This window comes from Gossypium hirsutum, unplaced genomic scaffold (assembly GCF_007990345.1).
Source record: "Gossypium hirsutum isolate 1008001.06 unplaced genomic scaffold, Gossypium_hirsutum_v2.1 scaffold_52, whole genome shotgun sequence".
Taxonomy (NCBI): domain Eukaryota; kingdom Viridiplantae; phylum Streptophyta; class Magnoliopsida; order Malvales; family Malvaceae; genus Gossypium; species Gossypium hirsutum.
In genome coordinates, this window is record NW_024402786.1 from 45,131 (window position 1) to 63,391 (window position 18,261).

The window sequence follows — 18,261 nt, forward strand, 5'->3', positions numbered from 1 at the left end:
TAGTTGAAAAGGGTGCAAAGCATATCTAGCTTATGTAATAGATGTGAATGCCAATAGTTCTGCCTTAGATAACATCTAAATCGTTAGGGAATTTCTAGACGTGTTTCCCAATGAGTTATCGAGGTTACCTCCAGACCGTAAGGTAGAATTTGGAATCAAATTGTTGCCAGAAATTACTCCAGTGTCCATTGCTCAATATCGCATATCACCTAAAGAGTTACAAGAATAAAAAATTTAACTTCAAGAGCTTTTGGATCATGGGTTTATTAGACCTAGTGTCTCTTCGTGGGGAGCTTCGATTCTATTTGTGAAAAAGAAAGATGGCTCTCTAAGGTTGTACATAGACTATCAAAAGTTAAACAAACTGACTATTAAAAATAAATATCCTCTACCTAGGATAGACGATCTATTTGATAAATTCTAAGGTGCAATAGTGTTTTTAAAAATAGATTTAAGGTCGAGATACTACCAAATAAAGGTAAAGAGGCGGATGTACCCAAAATTGCATTTCAAACCAGATATGGCTATTATGAATTCCTTGTAATTCTTTTCGGTTTAACCAACACTTTTGTCGCCTCCATGGACTTAATGAATCGAGTGTTCTAACCCTTCCTTGATCAATTTGTTATTGTATTCATCGATGAAATCTTCGTCTATTCAAGAATTGAAACCGAGCACGATGAATATCTTAGAAAGTTCTGCAAATCCTCCGAGAAAAAAAACTATATGCCAAACTAAGTAAATGAAAATTTTGGGTTAGGTAGGTTATGTTTCTAAGACATGTGGTATCCGCATATCCAAAAAGATAGAGGCCATCCTAGAATGGAAATAACCCAAAAATGTTTTTGAAATCTGAAGTTTTCTTGGTTTAACCAGGTACTATCATAGATTCATTAAAGGTTCTCCTTGATAGTTGCACCATTAACCAAGTTGTTGAGGAAGGATGTTCCTTTTAAATGGATGGATGAGCAACAATCTAATTTTAAAAGCTAAAGGTTGGTTAACCCAAGCTTTCGTGTTGATTCAGCTTAAGTCGGAAAGAAGTATGTGTTGTACAGTTACGCGTCCTACACTAGCCTTGGATGTGTGTTGATGTAAGGTGATAAGGTAGTTGCCTATGCGTCGAGGCAATTGAAGCAACGTTAGTGAAATTACCCAACTCATGACTTAAAGTTGACAGCAGTGGTATTCACATTGAAAATTTGGAGAAACTACTTGTATGGTGAGATTTGCTACATCTATATCGACCATAAGAGTCTCAAATACATTCTCACCCCAAAAGAATTGAACCTGAAGCAATAAAGGTGCCACTCGTTAAGGTTTTGTGGCAGAACCATGGTACGGATGAGGCCACTTGAGAATCGGAAAAGACATTTCGTCAATAGTATCCCAATCTGTTCGAAACAGGTAAATTTCGAGACAAAATTTCTTTAAGGAGGGGAGAGTTTTCACATACCAAAATATAGAGGGTTAATTGAAATAAAATTCAAGAAAATGAATAGGCTTTATGGTTAAGTAGTTAGTGCATTCCTTAGAGATCATAGGTTCAAACCATTCCTCTCCCATTTCTTTCTTTTCTATTTTCAACAAACTAGAATGAAAACCACACTAAGATAAATATTATTGGGAGTAAAAATCTAACAAGAAATAGATAGCAACCCAATGGTTAAGCATTTATCATTTTCCCTACCTAAAGTAATTTTGAGCCACCCCACTCTTTATTACCTTTTATTTTTAGCAGTAAGGGAAAATTACCATGCAACCACTTAAAATTTGAAAACCTTAGCTATTTAGTCAAATATTTCCTAATTAGACGTGGTTTTTGCTTTCTTTTCAAACCCCAATTAGAATTCTCTCCTTTCTCCCTATTTCTTCTCATATTTCTTTTCCATCATCTTCTTTGCATAAACTTTTTAACATTGCTGAAATTATTTTGCTTCCCAAATCAAAATCTATTCCTGATTCAAGTTGTTATCAACCGAACTCATAATTGCTATTATTAACATTCTTAAGCTTTGCACTGATTTTCTTGTGATGGAGCTCACATTAAGTTTCATAGCTCATTCCTTTTTATTTTCTTCTCTACAGATAACCAACCAGGTTAGGGCGCTGACACGACATACAAAGGGCTCAGAAATGTTTTATTTATATGAAAGTGTTATTATTAGGCTTATTTTTATTATTCCTATTATTTCGAAACTATATTATTTTATTTATATTGTGGCATGAGACTCATATTTGGAGTTACTTCACATGCATGATTTTTAATTTGAATTTAGGATAATGAACTTGAATTTAGATTTGATTATGCACTAAATAATTTCATTTTAGTTTAATTAAAACTACATTGAATATCACTTTCCGCTACTGGGTTATAACATAAATTTGGGTAATAAATAAATTAGAAATTAGTTAAGTTTCAAAGGAAATCACCCTTATATGAAAATGTAAAACTTAATCGGTTTTTATTAACTCATGAGCTTTTCTGAAAATTCAACTAAATTTTCTTCTAAGTTAAACAAATATTTTAATACGACTGTTTTATGAACCCCGATAGCTTATTGGGCCATTCTAGTGGCTAATATAATTTTTCGAATTCGGGGCTAACGTCTAGGCCGAGTTGGGGAGGTTGCAAAAGGTATCAATCAGGAGAAAGTCATTAAAGTAGTTGACCTGGAATCAGACGGTTGAATCGATTTTTTATTTTTTGATTTAATTGAACTAGCCAGATCAATCGAATTGGTAAACCAATGACCTGACCAATTCGACAACCAGTTCGGTTCTGAAAACCTTGACCAGAATATTTCATTCTGACATGCTAATTGTAGGATAATGGAATTTTGGATTGATAAAAAATATTAAAATAAAAAAATTTTGTTCAACCACACAATTTCTAGGTCAATCGGTCTAATGGCTTCCCTGAGGCTGGTACTCTTGCCAATCTCAGGATAATCGATCTAGTTCAAGTTTTTATGTTTTTTTTTTATAATTTTTATAACTTTATATCGATTTTAATATTTTAATATTTTTTACAATTTTTATTATTTTTTAAGAATTATAGTTCGTTTTTAAATTTTTAGTATTTTAAATAAGTTTTATTTATTTAATAATTTATTAGAATTTATTATATAAATTTTCATATTTTTAATATTTAACCATTTTATGTTTTTCTGATCATTTTTAAATATTTTTTATGAGGAAAATATTAGATTAAACCAAAAGTTTCCCCTAATTGTTCTGTCAATTTATTCTAAAAGTCAACATAGTCAATGACGAAACTGTTAACGGAGGAATTTAACTGATTATTTTAGCTAACAACAAGGGCTTAATTGGGTACAAATTTAATATAGAGTCTTAATTTTTTATTTTTTATTTTTTGCATTTTCTTAAGGACTTTTTGATATATAAGCCGATTAAAAAGATTAAGCCAACCATATTAAAATATTGTTGGCAACTTATTTTAAATTGAAGAACATAACTACAATATATTTGAAAACTCTTTTAAATCAAAATAAGAAGAAAAAACCAAGATAATTAATATAATAAACTTGATTTAATAATTTATGTTTTTAAGAAATCAAAATTTTCTTTTAGAATTTTTTAAATATATATTCGTCTTTTTTATATTTTTTAATATTTTCAATAATTGTTATATAATTTTTTATTGTTCAGATTCACATATATATTTATAAAATTTATGGAAAAAGTTGATAAAAATTTTGAATTTTAGAGGGTTTTTTGAATTTTCTTTTAGAAGGAACAAGTTGTAACTTTTCAAAATTGTCATCAATCTATTATTTAAATAATAAATTTAAACTCGACTCGAACTAAAAAGTAAATTTCTTGATTGAGCTTATGCCAAAACGAACTCATAATTTAAAATAGAAATAAATTTTGCTCACCCTACTTAATTCTTGAACTGAACACATTTTTAGGATTTATATGCATTTATTATTTATTATTTGAGAAGTATACAAAAAGATTCAACACAATACAAATAAAAACAGAAGATAATATTTTTTGAAAAATGAATGGGATCAAGATAAATTAAATTGTTAATAGAATCAAATATACATTTTCTTTTAAAAAAAGGATGCAGTATGAGAAAGAATAAAATGCGAAAAAAGAGAGAGGGGAATAGACAAGCAGAATACATACATTAAGCATTTTGAGGAACTTTCATTTTTACAACTTATTTGTAGTGTTTTTTTGGTGGTGCATGCATACTATTTTGCGGTTTCGAAAACAGGCAGGGGTCTCCAAAGAAGTGGAATAAGTTATTGAATAATGAATTTTGCGAGACGTATGGTAATGCTTAGATGAGATCAGGAAATCCACGGAAGAAAAATGAAATGCAATGCTAATCTTACAAGTATGTATAATAGAGAAACTATATTATCCAAATTTTGCAGCCATAGAAACTCTGCAATAGCTCTTCTTTACTACTGGTATAAATATTTAGTAGGCCTCTCGACCCATCAAGATTTTCATGCACTTGGTATGAAAAACACACGAAAAAAACCTCACAAAGATAATGCGTAGGGAACCTTCAACCGCAGGAATGATAGAGCTTCAATGTAGAACTAGCAGCACCATATTACAAGCCTCCTGCATATATCACACCAAACATTAGGAGAAACATACAAAGAACAAGAAAAGGAATAAAATCTTCTTGAGCTTCAAGCGTATCTTTGAACAATGCAGGAATGGTTCAAAACTGTCAAGATTTAAGACTAAGGATGGTTAGAAACTTTGCTAGGATTTTAACTGTCTTTGCTTTTTAGTTTCGCCAAACTTACAATATGGTACAATCTTCCATATCTGGTTATCTCCCTTGTTCCATTGCCACAGCACAATAGTAGTACCATTTTGGATGCCACCGGATTTCTTATCGCCGTGGAAAGCATCGACATTCAGGCGAATGTTATTAATCATTCTTATAGCTCTGTACCCATCATGGACTTCCTTGCTCTCGCTCCATAGCACTGACTCATCAAGATGATCTGGTTTGTAAGGTACCAGTTGGACCTGCAGAGAAAACCCTTCAGCAAAACTTCAAGGTTGATCCCAATATTGTAACAATTGTATAATGTTACCATAACGATATGCCACTGAATCGGCAGAACAACAGATACAACAACAAACAATTGACTCAAATGATGCCTATGTGCAACTTCTTCCGTATATAACCTTTTAGTTAAAGCCTTTTATTACAGGATGAACTGATGGTCAAATATGAATTACATGAAGGGAACAATTAAACTAACAAAACTGAAAGCCATGGAGAATTCTTACAGGATAAGAAGCTCCAATGGAATGTTTAATGGCTTGACCAGTGGCTTTATTAACCAGAGAAAAGCTTGGGAAACCCACTTCATCTTTCACACTTGTGCTGAACTTCTCATCTTTGTACCAGTGCTAAAACAGCAACAAAAATTAAAATCCAAATCATAATTAAGATCCATGTTTGGCCTTAATCTTGAGTTTTAACAGTCAAACGGGGTTTTGGGGGTTGTCAGTTTATGTGTTTAGTAAAGTCAAAAGCCATAGAACAATCAATCACGGGGGTGAAAAAGAAAAATATAATAAACCAAGTTGATAATTTTATAAATTAATCCAAAAAAATTAAGAAAATTGTAAATCTGTTGATACCGTACCTGGAATTCATTAGAGGGATCAGATGGAGCAAGAATAACTTTACCGTCTCTGATGGTGAGATGAAAATTAGGATCAGCTTTGCAATAGACTTTCACAGTAGGTTTCTTGTAGAATTCAGGTGGCAAATGGGGTCTAAAAGAAGGATGGTCATCAACCCTTCCTTGGCTACTTTCATGGGAAACATTTGAAACAGATGCTGGTGGTGGAGAGTAGTTCGATGGACTGTGTTCAGGCTGGCGGTGGACATGAGTCACATGGGGTGGCTGTTGGTACTGATATGACGGTGGTTGGTGTGGTGGGGGTGGTGGAAATCCAGGTTGCTGAAAGTAAGATGGTGGGGGTGGACCATCAAAGCCAGGTTGGTGCAAGTATGATGATGGAGGTGGCGGAGGATAGGGTCCATCAAAGCCAGGTGGCTGCTGGTAGCTTGGTGGTGGAGGGTACGGCGGAGTAAATTCATGGTGGTGAAGATGTGGTGGTGGGGGTCTTTCTTGGTTTTCCTCATCATCATTTCTGTGGTGATGAGTGTGAGAGTGATTGTGACCGAATGGGAACTCCATTTGTTCGATTCTGATCTGGTTAGGACAAATTGCTTTGATCCTAATTATATACTAACTTCATCACTAATTTGTTTGTTTGTTTGACAATATTTTCTAATATTTTTCTTAGAATGCGTACACGTATGTTGATTTAATTGGCCATTAAAATTATTTATTAAAAGAAATTTGACTTTTATGGAGTTAGCTTATTTTTAATAACTTAAAAAAGAAATGTAGATTTCAACGACATTAATTGGATGTGGTGTGGAGAAATTGATTTATTACAACTTACCACCAAAACTTATTGATGTTCTTATCAAAACTCTAACCTTTCAACTTATTTATTGGCATTATTTATAACGATATCTTTTAATTTTTAAATAAAAATATATTCAGGTCTTTTTATGTTTGCATTTTGCTATAACATCTAAGTTTCTAGTACAACCACTTTTTTATATTTTGTTTTAGCTTTTTATAACATCTTTTCACTTACAACAGAAGTATTATAATAACATATTGCCTAAAATTTTAAGTAAAATTATAGTTATTTCATATAAGAAAGCCTATGGGTGAATTATCCATATATGTTGATTTTTAAACAAAATTACCGAATTAGGTCGATTTTTACAAAATTTATCGGAATAGACTGATTTTGGAGAGAGTGTGTGAAAACGCGTCCAGCTGAACGCGTTTTTAGTGGATTTTGCAGGAAAAAGCTTTCAACTGAATGCACTTTCCTACTAAGTCAGCAAAGCGCATCCAACTAGACAAAATTTCGAGTCCCAGACTCTCCCATTGTCACCCCCCTCAAAATTGCCCCTCACCCCAGAATTGGTTAGATATCTCGGGAATCCCAAGATAATATTTTCATAAATATGCATTCCTTTTATCATATTCACTCATTCCTTTAGGAGTGAGCAAAACTTGATTTGATTCGAAAAAAATTCAAATTTCGAGTTATTCGAGTTTTGAGTTGAATTTTACAATTCGAATAATTCAAATAACAGATTAGTTTAAATACCCTTTTGGTCCCTATCAATATTGAAAATGAGCAAATTGATCTCTCTCAACAAAATTTTTAAAAAATTACATTGGTAATTTTAAAAATTCCAAATATATTTTTAACAAATATAAAAATTATAAAAAATCCTAAAGAATATATAAAAAAGTTAAAAATTAAAAATCTAAAAGAAACCTAAAACAAAACCCTAAAATTCATAAACAAAAACTCTAAGAAAACCCTAAAACCCCCTAAATCAGTCGAAGAGAGAAAATAGGGAAAACACATCCAGTTGGAAGCGTTTTCTTGTAAAATTCGCTGAAAACGTGTCCAACTGGACGCATTTTCACATAGTCTCTCCAAAATCGGCTTATTCCGATAAAGTTCAGAAAATCTGGCCTAATCTGATAATTTTGGTTAAAAATCAACATATATGGGTACTTCACCCCAAGCCTATTACTTATAATTTATTAAATAAAAATGATCTTAATTAAAATATCATTTTAATAAAATGTTTAAATTTCACATTAAAAAAATCTATTAATTATATTTTATTAAATGAAAATAATCTTTAATGAGTGGAATTATAGATATCAATTAAATAAATTATTAAGTTCTCTAATTAAATATTTTACTATAAATTTAGAACATCATAAACTTTTAAATTAATTACTTGAATTTAATAACTCATGATAAATTAATTAATTCAATTTGATAACTCATACCGATTAATTAAACTTGTTAGATTGATGAATTTTATAATTAATAATGTAAAAGAATGTAAAATAAAATATGCATAAAAATAATAATGCATGAATCTAAGATGCGTCTTTTAATTTTGTTGATTTGATTTTCACTTATTTTTTTTATATAATTCTCATTGTCTTTATTTAATAAAAATTCACTATATGAATTCTAATGTAGACTTAGAATAATTATCTATCTTTTTCATATAATTTTCATATAAGTTCTTACCAAACTTCTAACCTTTTTCTTTTCGTAACAACTTATTTATTCGCATTATTTATAGTTTTGTTAAATTTATACACTATCTTTTAATTTTTAAATAAAAATATATCCAAGTCACTTTATGTCAGCATTTTGCTATAACATCTAAGTTTCTAATAGAACCAATTTCTTATATTTTATATTTTAACTTTCTATAACATCTTTTCACTTACAATAGCAATAACCATAGTTATGAAGTACATTTGTAACACCCTTGAACTCGACCTAGACGTTATGGTCGAATCTGGAGGAGTTACATTGACTTATTTGATATGAAATCTTAATTTAGCTAAGCTCGTCTAAATTTCAAAGAAATCTTAAGTTTGAGAACACCTATTTCACAACAAAATCTCTTAAACATTTTACTTATAAAAATAGCAGAAACTTTTAGAAATTGCACTCTAACTTAAGTAGTTCCATGATTAGAAATTATTAATTTTGGAAAAACTCTTACATTGTTATTTAGAAAAGCTAATGCGCAAAACTTACTCTTTTTATAGAAAAATATTTAATTTGATACTTAATTTTGTAGCAAAAAACTTCCAAAGTTTCAGTTTTGAAATCCGAATTTTAGTTTGTTAACTTGTGCAATTTTTCTTAGCTTTTACATTTGAAAATATCAAATATCAACGAACAAAACCAAAACAAAGCCCAGAAAAGGATTACAGTCCTAAAAGTCCAGAAAAATTACTAACGTAAATCACCATATTCAATTAACTGAGAAAACAATCTAAGCTCTTACACGCTGTCTGGTCCTAAGTCTGAAGTTCACCTAAAACGAATTAAACAAACGAGTGAGCTAAAAGCCCGGTGTGTGACTCGGCCCACAAAACAGAATTTTCTTATAACATACACAAATGTAAATACCAATACAGAATTTTACTTATAATGTTCACATGCATGAATATCATATCAGAATGTCACATTACCAAACACATATATCAAATTAGAATATCATATTTCTAGAAACATATATCATATCAAAATGTTACATCATATTAGAACAAATCCTACCCCTATCTGCTACACACCAACTCTGTTCAACCAATTACACCAAATAAGGTTACATGAGTCCATCCATCCAAACACATCGGGTCGTAGTGGTATGCCACTCATAATGGTGCAGTTGAGCTGCCAAATATATATTGCAGTTTAACTGCCAAAATTGCAGTAAAACTACCATAGACACTTCTTCCAACATCTCAAAACCCACCCCAATGCATATGCATAATCATGATAACATACATACATATCTCATAAGTTGTATGTCATGCATACCTAAACATATAAGCATAACAGATCAAATACCTTATATAAAATGAAACTTACCTAACATGTTTCCTAAGTATACTCATGTGTAACGTACATAACTTTATGTTTTTAAAATCCTACAAAATGTCCACGGATCCAACTTTATAGTCCATTAATCGATCCCTAATCGGGCCTTTAAATTGTCCCCAAAAGGCCCATACGATCTGCCACACGACCTACCACACAGTCATTGACCCACACAACCTACCAAATGGTTTAGTTAATATTTATAAAATTATGTTTCGAGATGAATACTATGTTTTTCATATGATCAAATTAGCAAATTCATGGTTATGATTTGGATTTGAGTATTATGATTTTAGAAGATTGAGCAAGAAAATATTTAATATGTTCCAAATTGGAAGCCTATTTTACATTATGCGATATGTGATTTGAATATGAAACAGAATTGAAATGTGAATTATATGAAAATAAAATTGAAATGGATAATGAAATTTATTTTTTACCCCGTTTCACTAAGTTAGACTAAATCAGATATAGTTGGCATGCCATAGAGTCTTTATGTCAGAGAATTTAGATCTCCCTGGTTCTTAGAGGGTCGAGGGAGATAAGGCCAAGTTGGTCAGTTGTTATTATTGTTAGCCCTAATTCCTAAAGGGTTATGGGCAATCCCAATTCCCAGAGGGTCGTGGACTACTATGATAGCCATCATTGCCGAACAACTTGAGGTGGCGGATTCGTGTATCTAGTTATGAGTCTAAAGTTTAGTACGGGTTCTAAATTGAAAGAAAATAAAAAACAAAAATTAAATTTATTTAAATTTCCATATTGTGCAAATTAATTTAATTACACAATTTTGAATTTAATAAAAAGCTTATTTTCTTTATTCGAATTGTCAATATCAAAATATTAAAGTTTATTAGTATTAGAATTTTCTTTTACTGTGATGTTATTAATGGTATTTATAATTATGTTTTAGTTTATTTCTATCCATTAATTTGTGTCCAATACTTATGTAATGATTTATGTGATACTAGCACCACTGAGCATAAAAATTGCTCAGCGTACTGTTTGTCTATTTTTCAGTGTGCAGGTAGTTAGATTCGTTAGATCATTCCAGCAGCACCCGAAGAACCGAAGTCCAGCTCAAACAATGTTGGTGAAGAGTTTACTTTATAGTTGATGTAAATGGCATGTACATAGGCTTATATATATAATATTATGTTGTAAACTGAATTTAAATATTTTCATTATGTTTTCTTAGCTAGTATTTTATAACTAATGTTTTGATAAAATAGTAAAGCATAGAAATCTAGTTTATTGATATGTTTTGAGAAATCGTAGTGCTGGGAATTGATTTGGGAGAGAATTTGAATGTGGATATTTTGTGAAAATCTAAATTATTTTGCAGGGGGTTTTATGTAAAATAGGCAGAAATGCTGCCGAAATTTTTTTAGAATAATTTTACCAGTACGTTTCCTTTTCAAAATAAAAATGAAAAAGTGAGTTGTTTCGACAACGAAATGTGGCATTTTATATTCGGATCCAACAATTGGGTCAGGTATAAGGTGTCACATTTGAGTGGTATCAGAGTTATTTGAATTTGATATCAGATGTGTAAAAATATGATGTATTATGTATAGTGAAGTCTAGTGTACATGCCATTTTTAAATATTGAGTTGGAGCTGAAATCTGATGCTGAAATTGTTTTGTTTGAAGTTTTGTATAGTAATATGCTTGAGAAATTGAAAGATAGTATGGAACGAGAAGTAGAAGACAAAAATAGAACCAATACACCTAGTGAAGAGGGAACTAGTGTTCATCAGTCCCCGAGAACTTCCAGAAAGAGAAAGTCGGCTCAAGGTGATGATCTATTATTGTGTATTGTTGTTGATTTGTTATAGAGAGTTGTTGGTATTATACCTCAACCTGCACCTCTCTATAAGTAAGAAAACACGGGGCCACTGAGTTTAGAGGCGTGGGAGGTGTTGATCCTTCTATTGCTGAAGAATGGTTAGAATCAGTTGAAAGGATATTCAAACAATTAGAATGTACCCCAGCTAAGTGTTTGAAGTGTGTTGTGTCTCTATTGCACGGATATGCCTTTCATTGGTGGAGAACAGTGGTTCGTTCCCATCGTGCATGTAGCATCCCTTACCCGAGACCGTTGCCGGAGTCGAGCACGAGGCGTTACCTGACTTAACTTACTAGTTCGGAGCATAAAAAAATTGCTTTTAAAATTAATTCACTCACATTCAATCAATATGTCCCTAAACGAATTCTCGAGACCTTAAAACATGTAGTGGAAATGATTTGGGCCCCAACCGGGAACATTAAAAATTTTCCAATTACTTAAACAAATAAAAAATAATTTGTTTCACTATTCACAATAAAACTGTTCACCTACGCAGCAGTCACTAAATTAATTATAACCCGAGTTAAAAAAATAAAAATTTAGATCCGTAAATTTTATCCGAAACTAAACTCATATACCTTCTTACCATAAAATTTTTAGAATTTTTGGGTTGGCCAATTAGTACATTTTATTAGTTAAAGTCTCCCCTATTTCACCGTTTGACAGTCCTGACCTCTCATCACTAAAAATTAATTATCTCATTTTGTAGACTTCATATGGTGCTACCACTTATTTCTAATGAAAATAGACTCAATAAGGAATCAAAAAAATATAAATTATAACTTCTAATTCTTTTTGTGAAATTTTTAATGATTTTTTAAATTCAGAACAGGGGACTTTAGAATCCATTCTGACCCTGTCTCACTAAAATTCAAATATTTCAGAATATAAAATTCTTTTACCCACACCATTATTTTTCTATGAAAATAAACTCGATAAGATTTAATTATATATATTATTTACTCTCTAATTAATTTTATACTATCCTTGATGATTTTTCAAAGTCACGTCATTGCTGCTGTCCCAAAACTGTTTCATTGCAAATTTTTACTCTTTCATAATTTCTAGGTATAAACTATCACCTAGACATTTATAATACCAAACATATTCTTATTAAGCCATTTTAATAGCTAAAAATTATCACATATTTACACATCATCCTTCAGCAATATCATAAGGACATACATTCAAAATGACTAAGTCCCTATTCATGCCATAGCTCAAACATTGGTCATCATAAAATACCGAGTTGTTGTTGTTGATAGTGTGAGCGTTCTCCGACGTCTTTAAGATCCCCAAATTAGCTTTGCAATACTATAAAAGAAGGAAAATAAAGGAAGTAATCATAAAGCTTATTAAGTTTACAAGAAAATAAATAACAACATTTAACACAAATAAATATACTCAAGTGTCATGATCTCTAATTTCCTCTTTCCTTAATCTCTTACTCGTTCACTTACTTGTTTACTTAGATAACTCATGATTATAACTTACTATTCTCTTGCTGAAATGTTGGTTCTCAATTGATAACATAATATCTTCTTAAATTTTATAACTCACCTGAATTTGCTATTTATGCTTTTACCTGAACTTTCATGGAACATAATTTGTTTACTAGCCCGTTGAGCCACATTGGAATAATAAGGATACTTGGGTCTCTTTTCTGATAATAACATGCCAAAGCCATGTCCCAGACATGGACTTACATGGGATGTTTCTTGTACTGCCAATGTCATATCCTAGATATGGTCTTACATGGGAGTTCTCATATCGGTGCCCATGCCATGTCCCAGACATGGTCTTACGGGAGACCTCTCATCTCGGTGCCAACGCCATGTCCCAAACATGGTCTTACATGGGACCTCTCATAATCTCAATGATGCCAATGCCATGTCCTAGACATGGTCTTACATGGAATCTTTTTACCCAAATGTCATGACATTTGTATCCAATATATTCCTTATGTTTCAATGGGACTTTTATCATTGATTCTCTGTCATCTCATACTTAAGTCAACATTAAATAATTTCATAAAATAAATACATAATTTATGGAAAATAGCAGCATTAATAATAATTATTAAAATATTGCATTTATTTACTGTAATCTTACCTCGGTACAAAATTTAACCAAATCTAGCAACTTAGTCCTCTATCTTTTTCTTTCCCCGGTCTAACTCCGAATTTCGTTCTTCTTGATCTATAATAGCAAATTTAGCTTATTTAATACTCACATTCATCAAAACAATGCTGGACTCGAACTTTGAAAAAATTATGATTTTGCCCCTAAATTTTGCATAATTTCACTTTTGCCCCAAAGCTCAGAAATTAAACTTCATCTCTTATTCTTATGTTTTATGACATGCTGAAAATTTTTCTCTTCTATGGCAACATCAAATTCCTACTCTAGCATATACTTATGAACATTAGGTATTTTTACCGATTCTGTCGTTTACTCGTTTTCACTTAAAATCGACTAGCAAAAGTTGTTTAACATAATTTCTAGCTTCATATTCTATCATAAAACATCAAAATAAACATATTTCACCTATGAGTATTTTTTCCAAATATAAACCCTAGGTTAAATTATTGCTAGAATAAGCTAAATCAAGTTACCAAGACTCCAAAAACGTAAAGAACATTAAGAACAAGGCTTGGGATCACTTACTATGGAGCTTGGAAGTTTGAAAACCCTAACTATGGCTTCCCCCTTGTTAATTTCGTCCAAATGATGAAGATGAGCCCAATTTGCCATCTTTCCCCTTTTAATTCATTTTAATTACTAAATTACCAAAATGCCCCTAACTTAAAAATTTCCTATTTCACTTATCTCATGTCCATTTTTGTCCATAACTTAACCAATGGTCTAATTACCATATAAAGACCTCCAATTTAAAATTTCATAACAATTGGACACCTCTAACATGTAGAACTCAACTTTTGCACTTTTTACAATTCAGTTCTTTTGACTAAATTGAGTGCCCAAACGTCGAAATTTTTGAACAAAATTTTCACAAAATCATTCCGTGAAATCGTAGACCATAAAAATATAAGAAAAATAAATTTTTCCTCATCGAATTTGTGGTCTTGAAACAACTGTTCCGACTAAGCCCAAAATCGGGATGTTACATTTCTCTCCCCCTTTTAAGGATTTTCGTCCTCGAAAATCTTACTTGTGAAGAGATTTCGGTATTGTTTTCGCATAGCCTCTTTGGGCTCCCACGTAGCCTCATCAACCCTATGCCTATTCCATAACACCTTCACAAGTGCAATACTTTTGTTCCTTAATTGCTTGATCTCTCTATCTAAAATTTTTACCGGTTCTTCAACATAAGTCATGTCTGGCTAAATCTCAACCTCTGTCGATAAAATCACATGTGACGGATCAGAACGATAACGACGTAACATAGACACATGGAATACATTATGAATCTTCTCTAACTTAGTTGGTAAAGCTAACCGATATGCTAAGGGACCAATTCTTTCAGTCACCTCGAACGGTCCAATGAAACATGGACTTAGTTTGCCTTTCTTGCCAAATCTGAAAATTTTCTTCCACGGGGATACTTTCAAAAATACCCTGTCACCAACCTGAAACTCAATCTCTTTTCTTTTCAAATCTGCATAAGATTTCTGTCTATCCGAAGCTGCTTTCAAGCAATCCTTAATGACTTTTACTTTTTCTTCTGTTTCTTTGACTAGATCAACCCCGTAAATCTAATTTTCTTGAAGCTCTGTCCAATACAAAGGTGTACAACACTTACATCCACACAAAGCTTCATAAGGTGCCATCTCTAAACTCGACTGATAACTATTACTATATAGGTAAACTCTACCAACGGCAAATATTTCTCCCAACTACCTTGAAATTCTAAAACACAACATTTGAGCATATCCTCGAGTACCTGCATAACTCTCTCTGACTGACCATCGGTCTGAGGATGGAAAGCTGTACTAAAACTCAACTTTGTGCCCAAAGCTTCCTGCAATTTCTTCCAAAATCGTGAAGTAAATCTTGGATCTCTATCTGAGATAATCGATAACAGTACTTCATATAGTGTGACTATCTCTAAAATATACAACTCGGCCAACTTGTCAAGTGAATAATTCATACGAACTAGAATAAAATGAGCTGACTTCGTTAGCTTATCAATCACAACCCATATTGTATCTTTCTTTCTCAGTGTCAACGACAACCCTATTACAAAATCCATGGTAACTTGGTCCCATTTCCACTTAGGAACTAACACAGGCTGCAATAAACCTGAAGGTACCTAATGTTCGACCTTTACCTGCTGACAAATTAAGCATCTAGAAACAAATTCTGAAATATCTCTTTTCATTCCTACCCACCAGTACATTTTCTTCAAATCATTATACATCTTTGCACTTCTTGGGTGAATAGACAAAGAATTGCTATGTGCTTCTTGTAAAATCTTTCAAACAAACTCATCATTCTTCGGTACACATATTCGATTTCTGAACATCAAACAACCATCAGAACCGATCTGAAAATCAGACTCTACACCTGTCTCACACTGAGCTCTTTTAGCTTGTAACTCACTATCATTTTTTTGAACTTTACAGATTTCTTCAAGAAACATCGGTTTAACTTTCAACTCAGATAAAATAGAACCGTCATCTGATAAAGCCAAACTAGTATTCAAAGATCTCAATGTAAATAAAGACTTTCTACTCAAGGCATCAGCAACAACATTTGCCTTTCCCGGGTGATAATCGATCACTAGCTCATAATCTTTAATCAACTCTAGCCATCTTCTTTGCCTCAAGTTGAAATCTTTTTAAGTCATCAAGTATTTCAAACTTGACATCTTTCTGCAATAATCTTGCCAATGGGGTAACTATCATGGAAAATCTCTTTACAAAACGTCTGTAATAACTAGCTAATCCAAGAAAACTTCTAACCTTTGATACATTCCTGGGTGGTTTCCACTCAACAATTGCTGAAATTTTACTCGGATAAACTTTAATACCATCACCTGAGACAATGTGCTCAAGGAATCCGACTTCTCAAAGCCAGAACTCACTTTTGCTAAACTTGGCATACAACTGATTGTCCCTCAAAATCTGTAAAACTGTTCTCAAATGTTCGACATGTTTAGTCTCATTAGGAGAATAAATCAGAATATCATCAATAAACACAAATACAAACTTGTGCAAGTACGGTTAACCTGTAACACCCCAAACCCGAGACCGTCACCGGAGTCGAATACGAGGTGTTGACAGACTTTTAAAAATTTTTCCAGACACTGTCCAGTCTGAGTACTAGTCGCTTCAAAAATCATATCTTGAGTTTCACAACTCGAAAATCAGTTTTGTGATTTTTCCCTGAAACTAGACTCATGTCCCCACCTATATATTTTTTTCTAGAATTTTTGGTCGGGCCCATTAGTACAGTTTATTAGTCAAAGTCTCTCATGTTACAGGGGTCGACTACACTGACCTTTTCCCATTACGACTGGGATATCTCTCTGCACAGGGCTTCAATACTAATGCCGTTTGTTTCTATGGAAACTAGACTCAGAGAGGAATCCATACATATATGGTATGACCCCTAATTATCCCTGGTCAATTTATAGTGAATTTCCAAAGGCGGAACAGTGAATCCAGAAACTGTTCTGGCCCTGTTCCACAAGAACCCGAATATCTCTTTCTGTACTGTTCCTATAATTGCTTCGTTACTTCCATATAAAAGTAGATTCATCAAGGTTCGATTACATAATTTATTCACTATTTAATTCCACTCCTACGAATTTATGTGATTTTTCAATTCCACACCACTGTTGCTATCAAAATCTGTTTTCAAGATAAACTTTACCTATTTTGTGGTTACCATGGACCAACTAGGATTTTGCCCTACATAGGTCCACATGTGATCATATTTAGCCATTCCAATGGCTGATCATTAGCCCAACACTTCCATTTCAAACCATAGTCACATCATGAAATCATATATATACATACATACACACAAATGGTCTAATGCCATACTCCACTTTTACAAGCCATTTTCGCATGGCTTTACACACATACAACACAAAAGAACTTAAACAACAGGGGGTAGTCCTATACATGCCATATCCAGAGTTCAACTAAAAGAATACCAAAAGAGCTTGATAGTGTAGATGACTTCGACTTCGCTGATCCCGAATCCGATAGCTAACGAACAAAATCTATAAAACAGAGAGCCAAAGCAACCGGGTAAGCATTTAAAGCTTAGTAAGTCTCAAGTAATGAAATCGGCTTTGACTACAGTATTACATTCACATAGTTAACTAAATCACTTTATTAACACACATTCTCATACTCATACTTACTTCACACTTCACCCACATAGATACACAAGGTATCAACCTTTATAAAAGCCGAAAATTCGTTAGCCGATCGCACGAATACCATTTAAAACAAACCGACTTTCCAATGCACATGCAAACATACCTTATCATTCGGGTTGGTCAAGCATAATTATTAAATTAGTTACAGCACAAAACGCTCACATTCAAACCCAAGTTTCTTCGGTATTTAACCGAATGCAGCCGCAAACACATTTGCCTTCGGGTCTTAGCCCGGACATATCAACTCGCATAATTGCCTTCGGGTCTTAGCCCGGACATATCATCTCGCATAATTGCCTTCGGGTCTTAGCCCGGATATATCATCTCGCATAATTGCCTTCGGGTCTTAGCCCGGATATATCATCTCGCATAATTGCCTTCGGGTCATAGCCCGGATATATCAACTCGCATAATTGCCTTCGGGTCATAGCCCGGATATATCAACTCGCATAATTGCCTTCGGGTCATAGCCCGGATATATCAACTCGCATAATTGCCTTCGGGTCATAGCCCG

General features: G+C 32.7%; 1 protein-coding gene across 1 annotated transcript; it reads right to left on the bottom strand.

The window, feature by feature from the left end:
• Positions 1-4,395: 4,395 nt before the first annotated feature.
• LOC121226282 (ricin B-like lectin R40G3) lies at positions 4,396-6,291 on the bottom strand. The gene is made up of 4 exons (XM_041110310.1): positions 5,658-6,291; positions 5,296-5,418; positions 4,800-5,028; positions 4,396-4,608 (listed from the first exon to the last, which is right to left on the bottom strand). Coding segments are annotated over exons 1-4 (915 nt in total). The 5' UTR covers positions 6,219-6,291; the 3' UTR covers positions 4,396-4,606.
• Between the last annotated feature and the right edge of the window lie 11,970 nt (positions 6,292-18,261).

Coding starts and splice junctions, on each gene's coding strand:
- LOC121226282 (XM_041110310.1), bottom strand. CDS start 6,218: ATGGAGTTCCCATTCGGTCACAATCACTCTCACACTCATCACCACAGA. Junction 5,419..5,657: donor ATCCCTCTAATGAATTCCAG/GTACGGTATCAA, acceptor TTGCTGTTTTAG/CACTGGTACAAAGATGAGAA. Junction 5,029..5,295: donor CCATTGGAGCTTCTTATCCT/GTAAGAATTCTC, acceptor TTTTCTCTGCAG/GTCCAACTGGTACCTTACAA.